This window comes from Microcebus murinus, chromosome 2 (genome assembly GCF_040939455.1).
Source record: "Microcebus murinus isolate Inina chromosome 2, M.murinus_Inina_mat1.0, whole genome shotgun sequence".
Classification (NCBI taxonomy): domain Eukaryota; kingdom Metazoa; phylum Chordata; class Mammalia; order Primates; family Cheirogaleidae; genus Microcebus; species Microcebus murinus.
The window spans coordinates 5,333,959-5,348,797 of record NC_134105.1 but is presented as its reverse complement, the minus strand read 5'-3'; the positions used below and the strand labels follow the sequence as shown (position 1 = coordinate 5,348,797).

Below are 14,839 nucleotides of genomic sequence, written 5' to 3'. Positions count from 1 at the left end.
AATGAAGGCTACATGAATTTACAGCATTCGTCACATCATTAGCAATAACCAACATAATAAACACATAAAATAGATATTAAAACATATCAAGCAAATTCGGAGGAATAGAAAAAAATTGTAATGGGATATGGAAGGATGCTCCCTGTATTCAGAAGTAATAATCCTGTTTTTGTAGAAAGGCAGAATTTAAAAAATAGAATGCATTATTATCATTATAGTCACCATTCTGCATAATAAGTCACTAAAGCTTACTCTTTTTATCTAAATGAAATCTTGTACCCTTTGATCATTATCTCCCCTTCCTCATCAACCCCACCCTTCCCCAGCCTCTGGTAACCACCGTCCCGCTCTCTACTTCTGTATGTTCAACTTTTTTATCTCCTGCATATGAGAAGATGGGATTATTCATCTCTCTGTGCCTAGCTTACTACATTTAGCAGGATACTCTCCAGGTTCATCCACATTGTTGCAAATGACAGGATTTCCCTCTTTTTACAGCTGAAGAGTATTCTGTTGTGTGTGCATACACTACATATATACTATATATATATATATATATATATATATATATATATATATGCACACTATACACACACACACACACACACACACACACTACATTTTCTTCATTCACTCATCTTACAATAGACAACCAGGTTGCTTCCACATCCTGGCTATTGTGAATAATGCTGCGATGAGAGTGCAGACATCTCTCCAGCATACTGATTTTAAATCCTTTGGATATATACCCAGGAGTGAGATTGCTGGATCATATGGTAATTCTATTTTTAGTGCTCTGTATTAAATGAAGGATGCATGAAATTACAGCATTCCTTACACCACTGGTAACAACCAACATAAACTAACATGTAAAACAGATAAAATGTATCAGGCAAATTCAGAAGGATAGAATAACAATTGTTAATGGGATATGGAAGGATGTCTCCTATATTCAAAAGTAATAATCCTGTTTTTTAAAAGATAGAATTTTTAAAAATATATAGTATTATTATAGACATCATATCATTTTCCATAATGGCTATATTAATTTACTTTCATACCAAGGCAGTATTTTCAATTAGATAAATGCCTATGTGAAAATCCCCCGCCCAAATCAACACCACACAGCCGTGAACCTGAGGAAGTGACTATTTGTGGCTGTATTCTGTCAAGTACGGCACAGCAGCATCTTCAACTCCTCACAAGTCTGTCTCCTCCTGCTAAATGGTGAGCCCCTGGGGGGCTGGGCCCCGACTGAGCCTTTCCCATCTTTGCAACCTAGTTCCTAATAATACAGTGCGCAGCAAATAGAAGCCATCTATTAAGTATTCAAATGTATGAATGGAAGCAGGATAAAGACCATTTGAGCAAGCATAATATTAAAGAAGAATTTTACGTTAAATTATTATTAAGCATGTTAAAGACTAGCAGTCAGAGGAAACAGATTCTGTCTTTATGATCCTGACCCCACAACTAGTCTAGAGGCCAAACATATCATCTGGCATCTTACTAATTCCAAACAGGCCCGGTGGTTTATTTCGGCTTCCAGAGCACCTGTAGTCCACAGATGGAAACAGGAACTCAGGGGATTCAAATTATAGTAGTTATTTGACTAGGTACTAGATCTTTTCTTTAAAGCATTAATAAAGAAGGATGTAAATATATTGCAATCTTTATTTCTACATAATTGTGTGATCCTGTGTATTTTACTATATGCATTTAAAAATAGATTTTGATACATAAGCCACACATCAGTTGGGATTGGAAAAAAAAAGATAAAAAAAGGAATAAAGAATAAAATAAAAAAAAGCCGGGGCGTGGTGGCTCACGCCTGTAATCCTAGCACTTGGGAGGCGAAGGCGGGCGGATTGCTCAAGGTCAGGAGTTCAAAGCCAGCCTGAGCAAGAGTGAGACCCTGTCTCTACTATAAGTAGAAAGAAATTAATTGGCCAACTAATATATATAGAAAAAATTAGCTGGGCATGGTGGCACATGCCTGTAGTCCCAGCTACTCGGGAGGCTGAGGCATGAGGATTGCTTGAGCCCAGGAGTTTGAGGTTGCTGTGAGCTAGGCTGATGCCACAGCACTCACTCTAGCCTGGGCAACAAAGCGAGACTCTGTCTATAAACTAAACTAAACTAAAATAAACTAAAATAAAATATATAAAATAAAATAAAGTAAAATAAAATAGATTTTGAGAAGCCAATCAAAGGCTTCACCAGTTTACCAAAGGGAACTGTGGAACGACAACAGTTAAGAACTCTAGTTCTAGAGAGTATAAAGCAACAAGAAGCCTGTTCCACTGGATCTAATAATCTTGTCAAGATAAAAATGGTTAAAAAAGGATTCACTGGGGGACTCTTGAGCAGGATCACCACATCTTCACAGAGGTTGCAAGAGCTGGGAAGGGTAAGCCCTTACTCAGATATATTCAAGATGTTTAGGAGGTAAATATCAAAGGGAACAAGGGAAAACAAGCATAATTCCAAAACAAGACTGTAAAATAGGCCAGGCTCGGTGGCTCACATCTATAATCCTAGCACTCTGGGAGGCTAAGGCAAAAAGATCGCTTGAGGTCAGGAGTTCAAGACCAGCCTGAGCAAAGGGAGATCCCATCTCTACTAAATCTAGAAAAAATTAGCTAGGTGGTGGTGTGCAGTCCCAGCTAGGCAGAAGGATCGCTTGAGCCCAGGAGTTTGATGTTGCTGTGAGGTAGGCTGACACCACAGCACTCTAGCTCGGGCAAAAGAGTGAGACTCTGTCTCAAAAAAAAGAAAAAAGACTCAGCTCAAATGTCTCCTCTATGACACCTTCGCCAGAGAAAGACGACATCTCAAAGAAAAAAAGACAATAAAATAAAATCACCCAAGAGTGTTAAGAAGTTCTGAAAACTAGGCAATAACAAAATTATCTAAAAGTGGCGGAAAGAATAACAAAACTAGTTTATACTTCCAGGAATTTTATTAAGCACAGTTTTAAAAAGGAAATGAAGCTGGGCGCGGTGGCTCACGCCTGTAATCCTAGCACTCTGGGAGGCTGAGGCGGGCGGATTGCTCGAGGTCAGGAGTTCTAAACCAGCCTGAGCAAGAGCGAGACCCCATCTCTACTATAAATAGAAAGAAATTAATTGGCCAACTAATATATATAGAAGAAATTAGCCGGGCATGGTGGCGCATGCCTGTAGTCCCAGCTACTCGGGAGACTGAGACAGGAGGATTGCTTGAGCCTAGGAGTTTGAGGTTGCTGTGAGCTAGGCTGACGCCACGGCACTCACTCTAGCCTGGGCAACAAAGCGAGACTCTGTCTCAAAAAAAAAAAAAAAGGGAAATGAAAGAACACTTTCTCCCCTACTGGACTGGAAGCTCTTCAAGGAAAAAAATCAAGTCTTACTCATCTTTGCACTCCCATGAACTAGCCCTGTGTTTGAACCGTGGCAAGCTCTAAATTTTACATGTAAAAGTAACATAATCAATGATAACTGTAAAAAGTGAGGCAATCATCTGTAAGAAAAGCATTACCCATATATATGAAGTTTTCAGAGAGGCAAAAGCAATGCCATTTAACAACACAATAAAAAAGTTAAACTTCTGGGAATGATAAATGTAACATCTGGAACAGCAGTGACCTCTTGGTGGAGGAGGGCGAGGTTCCATGGGCATTACTTACATGATCATGTAGGTCTAAAATATTTTGTAATAATTTTTTTTTCTAATTTTAGAAGAACATGAATAGGCTCAGGGATTTTAAAAATTCTGTTCAGAGCAGCAGGAAAACCAAAGAGACAATCCTGCTGGTCATGGTGAAAGGAGCAGTGTTAGCAAATGTTCTTTAAATAGAACTCAATTCTTATTCTACTTCTAACATTTCCAATAAGAAGTACTGCTTTCACTCATTTAATCATTAAACTACTGGCACTGCCAGAGTGCCCACTGTGTGCTAAGCAAGGTACTGGAGATAAGGAATGAGCTAACACTGACAAGTCCCCCTGCACTAACCATACAAAGAGAAGAGAGGACAGAGCTAAAAAAGCAAATAAAGAAATAATATTCCTGTGTGGAAGTAAGGTTTTTGCGGTTGTAAGCAGGTTAAGATGAGGCCACACTGCATTAGGGAAGCCCCGAATCTAATGACTGGTGTCCTTATAAGAAGAAGGACATTTCAACACAGACATATGAAGAAGGAAGATGGACACATGCAGATGAAAGCAGAGATTGGAGTTATGCTGCCATAAACCAAGAAATGTCAAGGACTGCCAGCAATCCCCAGAAGATGGGAACAGGCAAGAAGAAGTGTTCCTCAGAGCCTCGGAGGGAAGGCAGCCCTGCCAACACCTTGACTTCGAACTTCTAGCCTCCAGAACTGTAAGAAGATAAATTTCTGTTATTTTAAGCCATCAAGTTTGTGATTCCTTGTTACAGCAGCCCTGGGAAACTGATACAGAAGCATATAAGACTGCAAGAAGCTGGGACTACAGAGATGGGGAGGAGTAACTTGCAGGACCTCCTACCGCTTCCCAAGCCTTGCTTTGGCTACTTGCAACTGAAAGCACCAACTGCGAAGGCTGTCAGTGACTGCCAAGCCACCTGGATGATCGACTCCTTAACACGCGTGGCAGTCCATCCAGTAGTTAGCCCTGTCAGAAAGCACTTCTTGATTCAGGAACAAAAATCTCTCATTCACACTCAGTGGATAATAAATCTACCCACTGGCCCTATATCTAACTTTTAGGACCACAGAAAACAACACAAGCCATTATCTTCTTCACTACAACTTTTCACATTTTTTAATGGACAGCTATCACATTTTCTTGAAATTTCTTTAAGCTATAAATGCCCATGTTGTTTTGACCATTTTCTCTTGTGATTCATTTCTTTATTAATTCAACACATCTTTATTCGGTGCCTACTGTGTCCCAGACACTGCTGAAGGCACTGGGACACAGCAGGGAACAAACGGACACAAGCCCCTGCCCCCATGGAGCGTACACGCTAGCGCTGAAGGCGATAAAACAAGTGATATACAAGTAACATACACACTCTTATCAGTCGGCAATAAGAGATGGAAGAAAAACTATCTATGTCAGATAGAGGTTGCAAGTTTAGATAGGGGGGCCGAAGGTCTTACCGAGAAAGAGACACAAATAAACACCTGAAGTATGGGCAAAAAAATCCAAGTGGATTTCTAGGACACGCGCATTCTAGCCAAAGGAACAGCAAATGTAAAGGCCCCCAATTAGGATCATGCCTGGGATGTTCCAGGAACAGCAGAGAACAGCAGTTACCAGGTGCAGAGGGAACAAGAAGAGCAGTGAGAGAAGAGGTCTAAGATATAACAGCGCCAGCTCACACGTGGCCCTGGGTCACGGTGGGGACTTCGCCTTTCATTCCAAGTGAGGCAGGGAGCCAGTACAAGGTTGCGAACAGAGAACTGATGTGATCTTTCTAATGAGGGAGTTTGCTTTCTGTTTTCTTAAACTTGTTTATTTAATAAATCATGAACATTTGTTTCTCTAACCTGTCAAAGCATGGTGAGTAATATCCACCTGTTTGTGATTATGAGTAAGGGTGATTACGTGCGAAACATCATGGGACTTCATAGCACAGAGGGGCACCGGCAGGAACTAGCCATTTAGAGAGCTGCCCATGGCTTTCTGTTCATTTGTGATAAGAGGATAATGAGCTTGCTGTGGCATAATGCTGTACTTCTGCGTGAGTGGGACCCCTCTGGCTCTACACTGAAGCGAGCCAAGGGTGGGCGTGGAGAAACCAGTTGGGAGGCTGTTCCAGTAATCCAGGAGAGAGGTGCTGGTGCCCTGGACCTGGGTTGTAACAGTGAAGGTGATGAGAGGAGGTGGTGAGAACCTGGTCTACTTCTAGCTTGCAGACGTGTCTGGAGCAGGGCTAAGCAAGCTCCAGCCCATCAGCCAATGCTGGCCTGACACCTGTTTTTATAAGTAAAGTTTCACTGGAACACAATCATACTTACTCATTTACATACGGTCGGTCTATGGCTGTTTTTGTGCTACAGGGGCAGAGATGAATAGTTGTGACTTTATGGCCTTTTACAGAGTTTGCCAACCCTCAACGTTGAATATGAGATAAAGAGAAGACGTGATGTTTTAGGGTTAAGCAACGAGAGAAGGTGAGTTGTCATTTATTAACATGGAGTCCTAGAAGACAAGATGTGAAGAAATATCAAAGATTTTGATTTTGGACAAGTTAAATGTGAGATGTTCATTAGAAATCCAAGTAGAGATGTCAAACAGGTCATTAGCTATATGAGTCTGAGGACCCAGGAACAGGTCTGAGCTGGAGATATAAACTTGGGAATTATCAGATTAAAGATGGTAATTAAAGCCAGGAAATCAATAAGAAAATAAACATAGAGAAGACAAAAGATTCAGTACTGAGGCCTGGCATCCTAACATTTCCAAGTCAGGGATATGAAAAGGAACCACGCAAAGAACTAAGAGGGAACATATAGAATAGGATGAAAACCAGGAGAATGTGGTGTTCTGGAAGCCAAAAGAAAAAAGTGTTTCAAGAAGAGAGTGAAAGCCAAATCAAATGAGGCTGATAGGTCAGACCAGACAGTGACTCAGAGAAACCATGAGAGGCCTCATCTGATTGGAGCTGATTCAGCAGAGGGTGCAAGGACAGAAGAAGGGGACAGAGAGGACAGGCAACTCATCCCAGTTTTATGTTAAGTGGTGCAGAGATGTAGGGTGGAAGCTGATGGGGGAAATGAGATCAAGAGAATTCCTTTTTTTTAATTCCCATAATGGGAAAAGTAAGAGCACATGTACAGGCTGTTAAAAAAATCCACTTGACATGGAGAATCTGACGAAGCAGGAAAGAGAAGGAGCGAAGGCTCTAAGCAGGTGAGAGGAGATGGGATCTGGGGTCCAGGCTGCAAGAAGGACGGGACAGTTCGTGCACAGCAAGAACTGGGCAAATGTACAGGTAGGTAGTTGCATGTGATGACTAGAGCTTATACGGAACTTCTCTTTGGCCTGCGTGTGTTTTCTCAATGAAATAGGAAGCCTGGCCATCAGCTGAGAGAGTGCCTGGAGAAGGAGGGTTGTACTTCGGAGAAGAAGGTATGAAATAGACCAGAAGACAGAGTGAACTAGGAAACATGGTATAATTGGCTGCCAGTATTAATGGTGCACTTGAGTTTGTGATCATGAATTTGAAATAAGACAGACAACATGGTTCTGAGTTTTCTCTAACCTTGTTCCAGTGCATGAGATAAACAGTAGGTGAGGAAGGAGATTTAACCAGGATTACGGTTGAACCAGACAAGCAAGACCAAGTGAGACAGAGGCTCTCTCCTGAACAAATTCCAGCATTCTGTATATGACCTGATCTTGGTTAGACAGAGGGCACTATTGTTAGCACTGTTTCCAAAGGAAAAGATAAAATCACAACTAGAATCCCAAACTCTCCAATCCTATCAGGAGATCAGCACAGCTTCTCAGAGATGTACAGAGGAGACATTTCAGGCAAAGCCATTCTTTACTATTAATTGAAGTTTTGGCCTGAATCTCTCTCTTCTACAATTAATAGAATTAGGTATTTATATGGATGCCTAACCAGAGTCACAGTAACAGAAACTCTGTAAATACTTCTAATTGACAAATAATCCTAGATCAAGAAGGCAGACTATCTGGAAGGCTGACTATCAAATTCTTAGATGATATTATTATCAAGTCAGGTCACTTGGCACCTACTTTTACATAATAGGAGTTTAAGTAATTATAAAATAATAATTATAATGATGATAATATTTTGATAGAAAAGTTTCACTTAGGAAAAAGATACTTTCAAATATAAATATAAATTAATATCATCATTTCCCAACAAAGACAGTCCTAGATATTAACCATCAGCTTGTTTATTACTAAGAAATAAACCCTTACCATAATTAAATAGTTTCCAATGAGATAGTTATAAAACATTACACCAGGCCAAGTTTTATACATTGAAAATTTAGACAAAAAGTTCTGTGCCAATGTCGAATGAAAACAAGGAAATCCATAACTAGAGGCTTGTCATTTTGACCATTATTTCAATCTTGCATTTTCAGATTAGTTTATCTTGAAAGAAAAACATAAACCAAATTCATAAAATCAGCAGAACCAAGAAAGTCTTAGCTACCTTGTCATCAGAGATGAGACCTAAGCCTGTTTGAAAAAAAGATAAAAGTATGGGGAAAAAAACCCAATTAGTGGTGGGGTGTGGTGGCTCACACCTGTAATCCTAGCACTCTGAGAGGCTGAGGCGGGTGGATTGTTTGAGCTCAGGAGTTCGAGACTAGCCTGAGCAAGAGCGAGACCCTGTCTCTACTAAAAATAGAAAGAAATTAGCCAAACTAAAAATATACAGAAAAAATTAGCCAGTCATGGTGGCGCATGCCTGTATTCCCAGCTACTCAGGAGGATCACTTGAGTCCAGGAGTTTGAGGTTGCTGTGAGCTAGGCTGACACCATGGCACTCTAGCCTAGGCAACAGAGTGAGACTCTGTCTCAAAAAAAAAAAAAAAAAAAAAACCAATTAGTTTTAACAGATCATAATCAAAATGAACAGAAAGTAACAAAACACATTGTGGTGATTTTTATCTTTAAACTGCTTGCAGGATTTTAAAAAGTTGATGTCCACTTAATTTCATTCTGTTATGGAAAAAATCATAACCATCAGCTTAAGAGAAGGCTGAGCTAAGAATTACAACAATCCCCAGGCTGAAGTTGTAAGGCTTACCTGATGCGCCTATGGGGGAGGTAGCTGGGGTCATGCTGTGGACGTTGAGACCGAGACTCTGCGAAGGGCCGGGGGCTGACGCTGCGATAGGAGGCCCCGGAGGGTTCTCCCTCTGGGGAGAGGTGAGCGGGGTGGTTGGCTGGGAGGTCTGCCCACCAGCCAGCCGTGCAAGGCGCCTCCGACGAATCTGCACCAGGGAGAGAAAAGGACACTCAGTAATTAAACAGCAGAAACACAATTCTGCCCAGGAATGACAACATTACTGACAACCATCAATAACCACATGAGAGCTTAACTAAATATGCCTGGAGAAAAAGCACTCATTTGAGAGAATAATCCACTGCACCAGGATTCTTACAAGCCATCACCTCACTTTTTAAAAACCGTATCTCTTAATTGCCTTACTATCTGTTTATGCCACCTCCTTGACTGATATCGTGAATTTACAGTGAGCATATTACACTCTTAAATACACTAAAACTTATCATTTTTAACAAGATGATATAACTTGGTCATTTTAAATAGGTAGGATTTTAAATAAACAACCAATTTAATTCACTAAAACAAGAGAAAGAAACAAAAGTTACATGAAGACATAAATTTTACCATCACTTTCAAGAGCAAAATTATTCGTTGGTTTTTTTGTTTTTATTTGATTGCAATAAAAATAGAATCTGTCACTTCTTCGTCTTAAACTCCAGAGTTATCATGTGAATACAAATGTGTAGCACAAAATCCCAATGGGTAAAAAAATGTTTTTCCTACATTTTCATAATCATTAATTCTTAACTAGTCAATAAACTCTCACTGACCACCTGCTGTCTCACAACAGTTACGAGAGGACACACAACAGTGAGGACACACAACAGTGAGGAGAAGGCTGCTGGCCCTAGGTAGGAATCAAAGAAGAAAGCCACATGAACTAAGAGTTTGCCCTTCTAACATTGCTTCTTTAATCATTCTCAGGTAAGAACATTCTGATTCTTGACCCCAAAGTTCGGAAGCCCCTCCCCATTCTCCCCTGTAAATATATTTATCAATGCATTTATCAATCTACTTACACAAAAGTCTGAAGTTGTTTGGCTGGTCATCTGTCTACTTAATTAGATTAAATCTCTTGAAGGAAAGCTTGGATCTTATTTATTTAATAAATACATATGTAGTGGACATATAGGAATTACATTTATCGGGCGTCGGGCAGATGGGAGGGGGAGGGGGGATGGGTACACACATACATAATGAGTGTGATGAGTACCATCTGGGAGATGGACACGTTTGAAGTTCTGACTGGGTTGGGTGGGGGGGCAACGCAACATATGTAACCTAAACATTTGTACCCCATAATATGCTGAAATAAAAATAAACACATATGTAGCACTTACTATGTTATATACATTTTACCACAATTTATTTTATTTATTTTTGAGACAGAGTCTTACTCAGTTGCCCAGGCTAGAGTGCCGTGGTGTCAGCCTAGCTCACAGCAACCTAAAACTCCTGGGCTCAAGCGATACTACTGCCTCAGCCTCCCGAGTAGCTGGGACTACAGGCATGCGCCACCATGCCCGGCTAATTTTTTATATATATTTTTAGTTGGCCAATTTATTTCTTTCTATTTTTAATAGAGACGGGGTCTCACTCTTGCTCAGGCTGGTCTCGAACTCCTGACCTTGAGCAATCCTCCCGCCTTGGCCTCCCAGAGTGCTAAGATTACAGGCGTGAGCCACTGCGCCCAGCCCATTTTACCACAATTAAATAAAAATAAGTTTTAAGTTCAACCTCTGTGGAAAGCAATATGGAGATACCTTAAAGTGATACAAGTGAATCTACCATTTGATCCAGCAATCCCATTGCTGGGCATCTACCCAAAAGATCCAATGACACTCTACAAAAAAGACACCTGCACTCGAATGTTTATAGCAGCACAATTCATAACTGCAAGGCTGTGGAAACAGCCCAAGTGCCCATAAATCCAAGAATGGATTAATAAAATGTGGTATATGTATACCATGGAGTGCTATTCAGCCCTAAGAAATAACAGTGATATAGCACATCTTATATTTTCCTGGTTAGAGCTGGAACCCATACTACTAAGTGAAGTTTCCCAAGAATGGAAAAATAAGCACCACATATACTCACCAGCAAACTGGTATTAACGGAGCAGCACCTAAGTGGACACATAGGTACTACAGTAATAGGGTATTGGGGAGGGGGGAGGGGGGCAGGTATATACATACATAATGAGTGAGATGTGTACCATCTGGGGGATGGTCATGCTGGAGACTCAGACTTGTGGGGGGAGGGAGGGAAAGGGCTTTTATTGAAACCTTAAAATCTGTACCCTCATAATATGCCAAAATAAAAAAATAATAAGTTTTAGATTCTCTGACTCAGTTATAACACTGTCAATAGCTAAAGCCACCCCCTTAGCTGGTGCTAATCAAATGAACTCTCAGAGGTAAGTGAGCTCCAGAAGACACAGTGTAAATAGTAAAGCCAGTTAGAAGAAATGTATGGAGTTCCAGGCTGAAACATTATAAGAATAAAACCTTACCCTATCTGTTTGTCTGAATAATGACAATCGAGTATCCACTTACGTGAAAATTGAAACTTGTCATTTTCTGTTCTGCATTTAGTAACCAAGAAAGTGTCCAAAAAAATGCAAAGTTGTATATAAGAAATACTTTGGAAAAATTCTAGACTCAAAGGCAATGTTTTCTTTTGTAAAATATAACTTTAGGCTCGAAGGATCACATACTAATTGGATGTCATGAATAACTGTAATCAAATTGAGGGCCTTAGCTCTTAACAATTCACAAACTGCCTGTTTTCTTTGGTAGGTCTTCAAAATTTATTTCTGAGTCATCTCCTTCTAGCCAGAGGAAAAACGAAATAGTAATTTTCCTGACATTTTAATATCTCTGAAATCTACATGTACCTTAAAGTCAGATTTATGAGTGATTATGGTTGTCTCTTGTAATCACTGTCAGCAAGGAAGACAGAGTCTGGTATCAAAACCTTCACAGTGGGTACCAGGGGCTTTGAAGAAAATCCTGAAGATAACAGAAGGACAAACTATTCCCCTAGAAACCAAACTACCAGGGAAAGGGGAGAAGAGGGAGGTGCTGATCAGATGTGGTCAGCAACAATCCCCAAACAGCCGCAAAATTAAAAGCAGCAAGCATAAGAGACCACCACCAATGGCTTTGTTCTTTGCCAAACATGCCACATCACCAACTCTCTTGATGGCACAAATGATACTGAGTGAAGAAGCCCAACCATTGACAACCCCAAGACCAAAGCCAGATGAGTCAGACTCTGAATATTAAGTTGTAGGAATATCCTAATCACTTTACTTTGTTGATATTTTCCTTTTTATTTATGAAAATATCATTAATATACAATTTAAAAAATCTAAGTATTGAATAAAATCCTAAGTTATAAGAAAGCATGTTATATTTCCCCTACAATCCGGCCTCCACACAGTAATCACAGTAATTCTTTAAAAACACAAATCACTCTCCCCTGTTTATGCTCTTCAGTGGCTTTCCACTGCACTTGGAATAAAAACCAAGTCCTCACCAAGAGCCACTGGCTGCCTCTCCAGGCTCACGTGCTCCATGCCAGGCTATAGTCACACTGGCTCTCTGTCACCTCCTCCTGAAGGGCTTCCCTGATCACCGTATCTAGCACAGCCCCCATCTCCCACCATATTTGATATTATAGCCCCCATTCACATCTTTCAAGTGCTTTTCATGGGCTGCAAATACTATATCCGTTTCGTATGTACTGTCCTACTTACTATCTGTTTCCCCAGAAGAACAAAAGCTCCATGAGAAAGCCACATCTCTCTTGTTCACCACTGTACCACCAACACTGAGCACCGTGCCTAGCACAGAACAGCTCTGTACACATTGATTGACAGGAGAAATTAATAAATGGAGTGGGTGTAGGTGAAGTATTGAAGTCACACACAATGAATGTTTAACTGAATATTCAAAGACCAGTGTTTCAGATGATTGATATTGACCCCTCTTCAAGATGGTCATTCATTCAACAAGCATTCATCAAGCACAATGTGAAAGCACCACAGTAAATAGTTCCTGCTATCATGGAGCTCCCATTCTAGTGGAAGCCAAAAGGACATTAGTCAAATGAACAGAAATGACGCCAAGTGGTTATGAATGCCACTAACAGTGAAGTAGGGGATATGAACGATGAAGGATACCTGGGCATGCTAGGAGGAGGAGACTACCATTTTTATATAAGGTGGATGGAAATGCCTTTCTCAAAACACCTGAAGGAAAGGAGGAAGCAAGCTATGTGGGAATGTGGGCGTGTGGTCCCAATGTTTGGCATGTTCAAGGTCGGCAAGACCAGTGCCACAGGAACAGATTGAGCAAGGGAGAAAAATAGCAGATGATGAGATCAGAGGTAGGAAGATTGCAAGGGCCTCAGAGGCTACAGTAAGAGCACTGAAACCACCAGGCGGTGTTGATTAAAAATAAACAAACAAACAAAACACCTCACACCTGTAATCCCAGCTTGAGGCCAGGAGTTTGAGGTTGTAGTGAGCTGTGATGACACCACTGCACTCTACCCAGGGCGAGAGAGCGAGACTCTGTCTCAAAAAAAAATAATAATAATAAAATAAATTTTAAAAATAAAAATAAGAAAAGCTAAACTATAACATTAGTTCAGATCATGGTTATACCTCGGTGGCCAAGGGTGGAAGAAGACTGGGAAGGACTAAGGAAAAAGACTGGGAAAGACATAAGTGAGCTTCTAGGGGTCTGGTAATGGTCTTATTATTCTTTTTATACTGGACGCTAATTCACAGGTATGTTCCTATGAAAATTCACTTCGTTGTATACTTACAACTATGGGTAATAAGTTCATAACCTATACGTCTTTTGTATGTTTCAATAGTCTCTTAGATGTTTCAAATAGGAAATAATTTTGGTCTTTTGGATGTTTCAAATAGGAAATAATTTTTTTTCTTTTTTTTATCCTCTTTTCTTTAATTTTTTATTTTATTAATTTTTTTTCATTTTTTTTATTTAGCCCTTTAACTTTGGTAGTTAGGAAATAATTTTTAAACTTTAATCCTACAAAAAAGCCCACTGAAAATGCCACATTTGTTATGAGAATTCTTTTTTTTTTCTTTATTTCAGCATATTATGGGGGTACAGATTTTAAGGTTTCAATAAATGCCCATTTCCCCCCCGAGAATTCTTTATTTTAAGAGACGGGGTGTCACTCTGGTGCCAGGCTGGAGTGCAGTAGCATGGTAACTCACTGCAGCCTCGAACAGGGCTCAAGAGATCCTCCTGTTTCAGCCACTCAGTAGCTGGGATTATAGGCAAGAGCGAACATGCCCAGCTTTTTATGAGGATTGTATAATCTTTTTAATTTAGTGTAAAACTAAAATATCTTATACAAATACTGTATTTACTACCTGATCTAAAATTAAGAAGGAACAGTATTTTAAATTTTTTAAAATATGTTTGTGTACATATTCCAATGCAACAGAAAGCCTGGTGAAAAGAGACTATAAATTTTCACGGGAACCAGCATTTGGGGATTTGCTTAAAATACTGAGTTTCATTATCTTAGAGGCAGCTAAACTTAGGAGTTGATGCTTGCTTTCAAATTCAAATTCAGCCTTTACTACTTACTACCTAGTGGGCTCCAGATAAGTCACTTAACCTCTATGCTTCAGGTTTCTGCAATGTACATCTATCCATCACACATCTGTACAATGGAGATTTAAAAAATACCTTCCTTATATAGAGCTGTGAGAAAACCACCACTCGTGTCTCCTTGCACACTTTTGCTCAATGGCTCTGATCTGCCCCATTACATATGTAATATGTGTGTTGTTTAGTCACCAGACCCTACTCTAAGTTTCTTTTTTTTTTTTTGAGACACAGTCTCACTCTGTTGCCTGGGCTACAGTGCCGTGGCATCAGCCTAGCTCATAGCAACCTTAAACTCCTGGTGTCGAGGAATCATTCTGCCTCAGCCTCCCAAGTAGCTGGGACTACAGGCATGCGCCACCATGCCCAGCTAATTTTTT

At 40.2% G+C, this 14,839-nt stretch overlaps 1 protein-coding gene across 4 annotated transcripts in view; it reads right to left on the bottom strand.

The window, feature by feature from the left end:
- UBE4B (ubiquitination factor E4B) overlaps positions 1-14,839 on the bottom strand; it is a 121,724-nt gene that overhangs the window by 80,700 nt on the left and 26,185 nt on the right. For all 4 annotated transcript variants that reach the window (XM_075993883.1, XM_075993875.1, XM_075993886.1 and 1 more), the window contains one exon: positions 8,761-8,947. In XM_075993883.1, the coding sequence (XP_075849998.1) occupies positions 8,761-8,947 (187 nt within the window). The remainder of the gene's footprint in view (positions 1-8,760; positions 8,948-14,839) is intronic.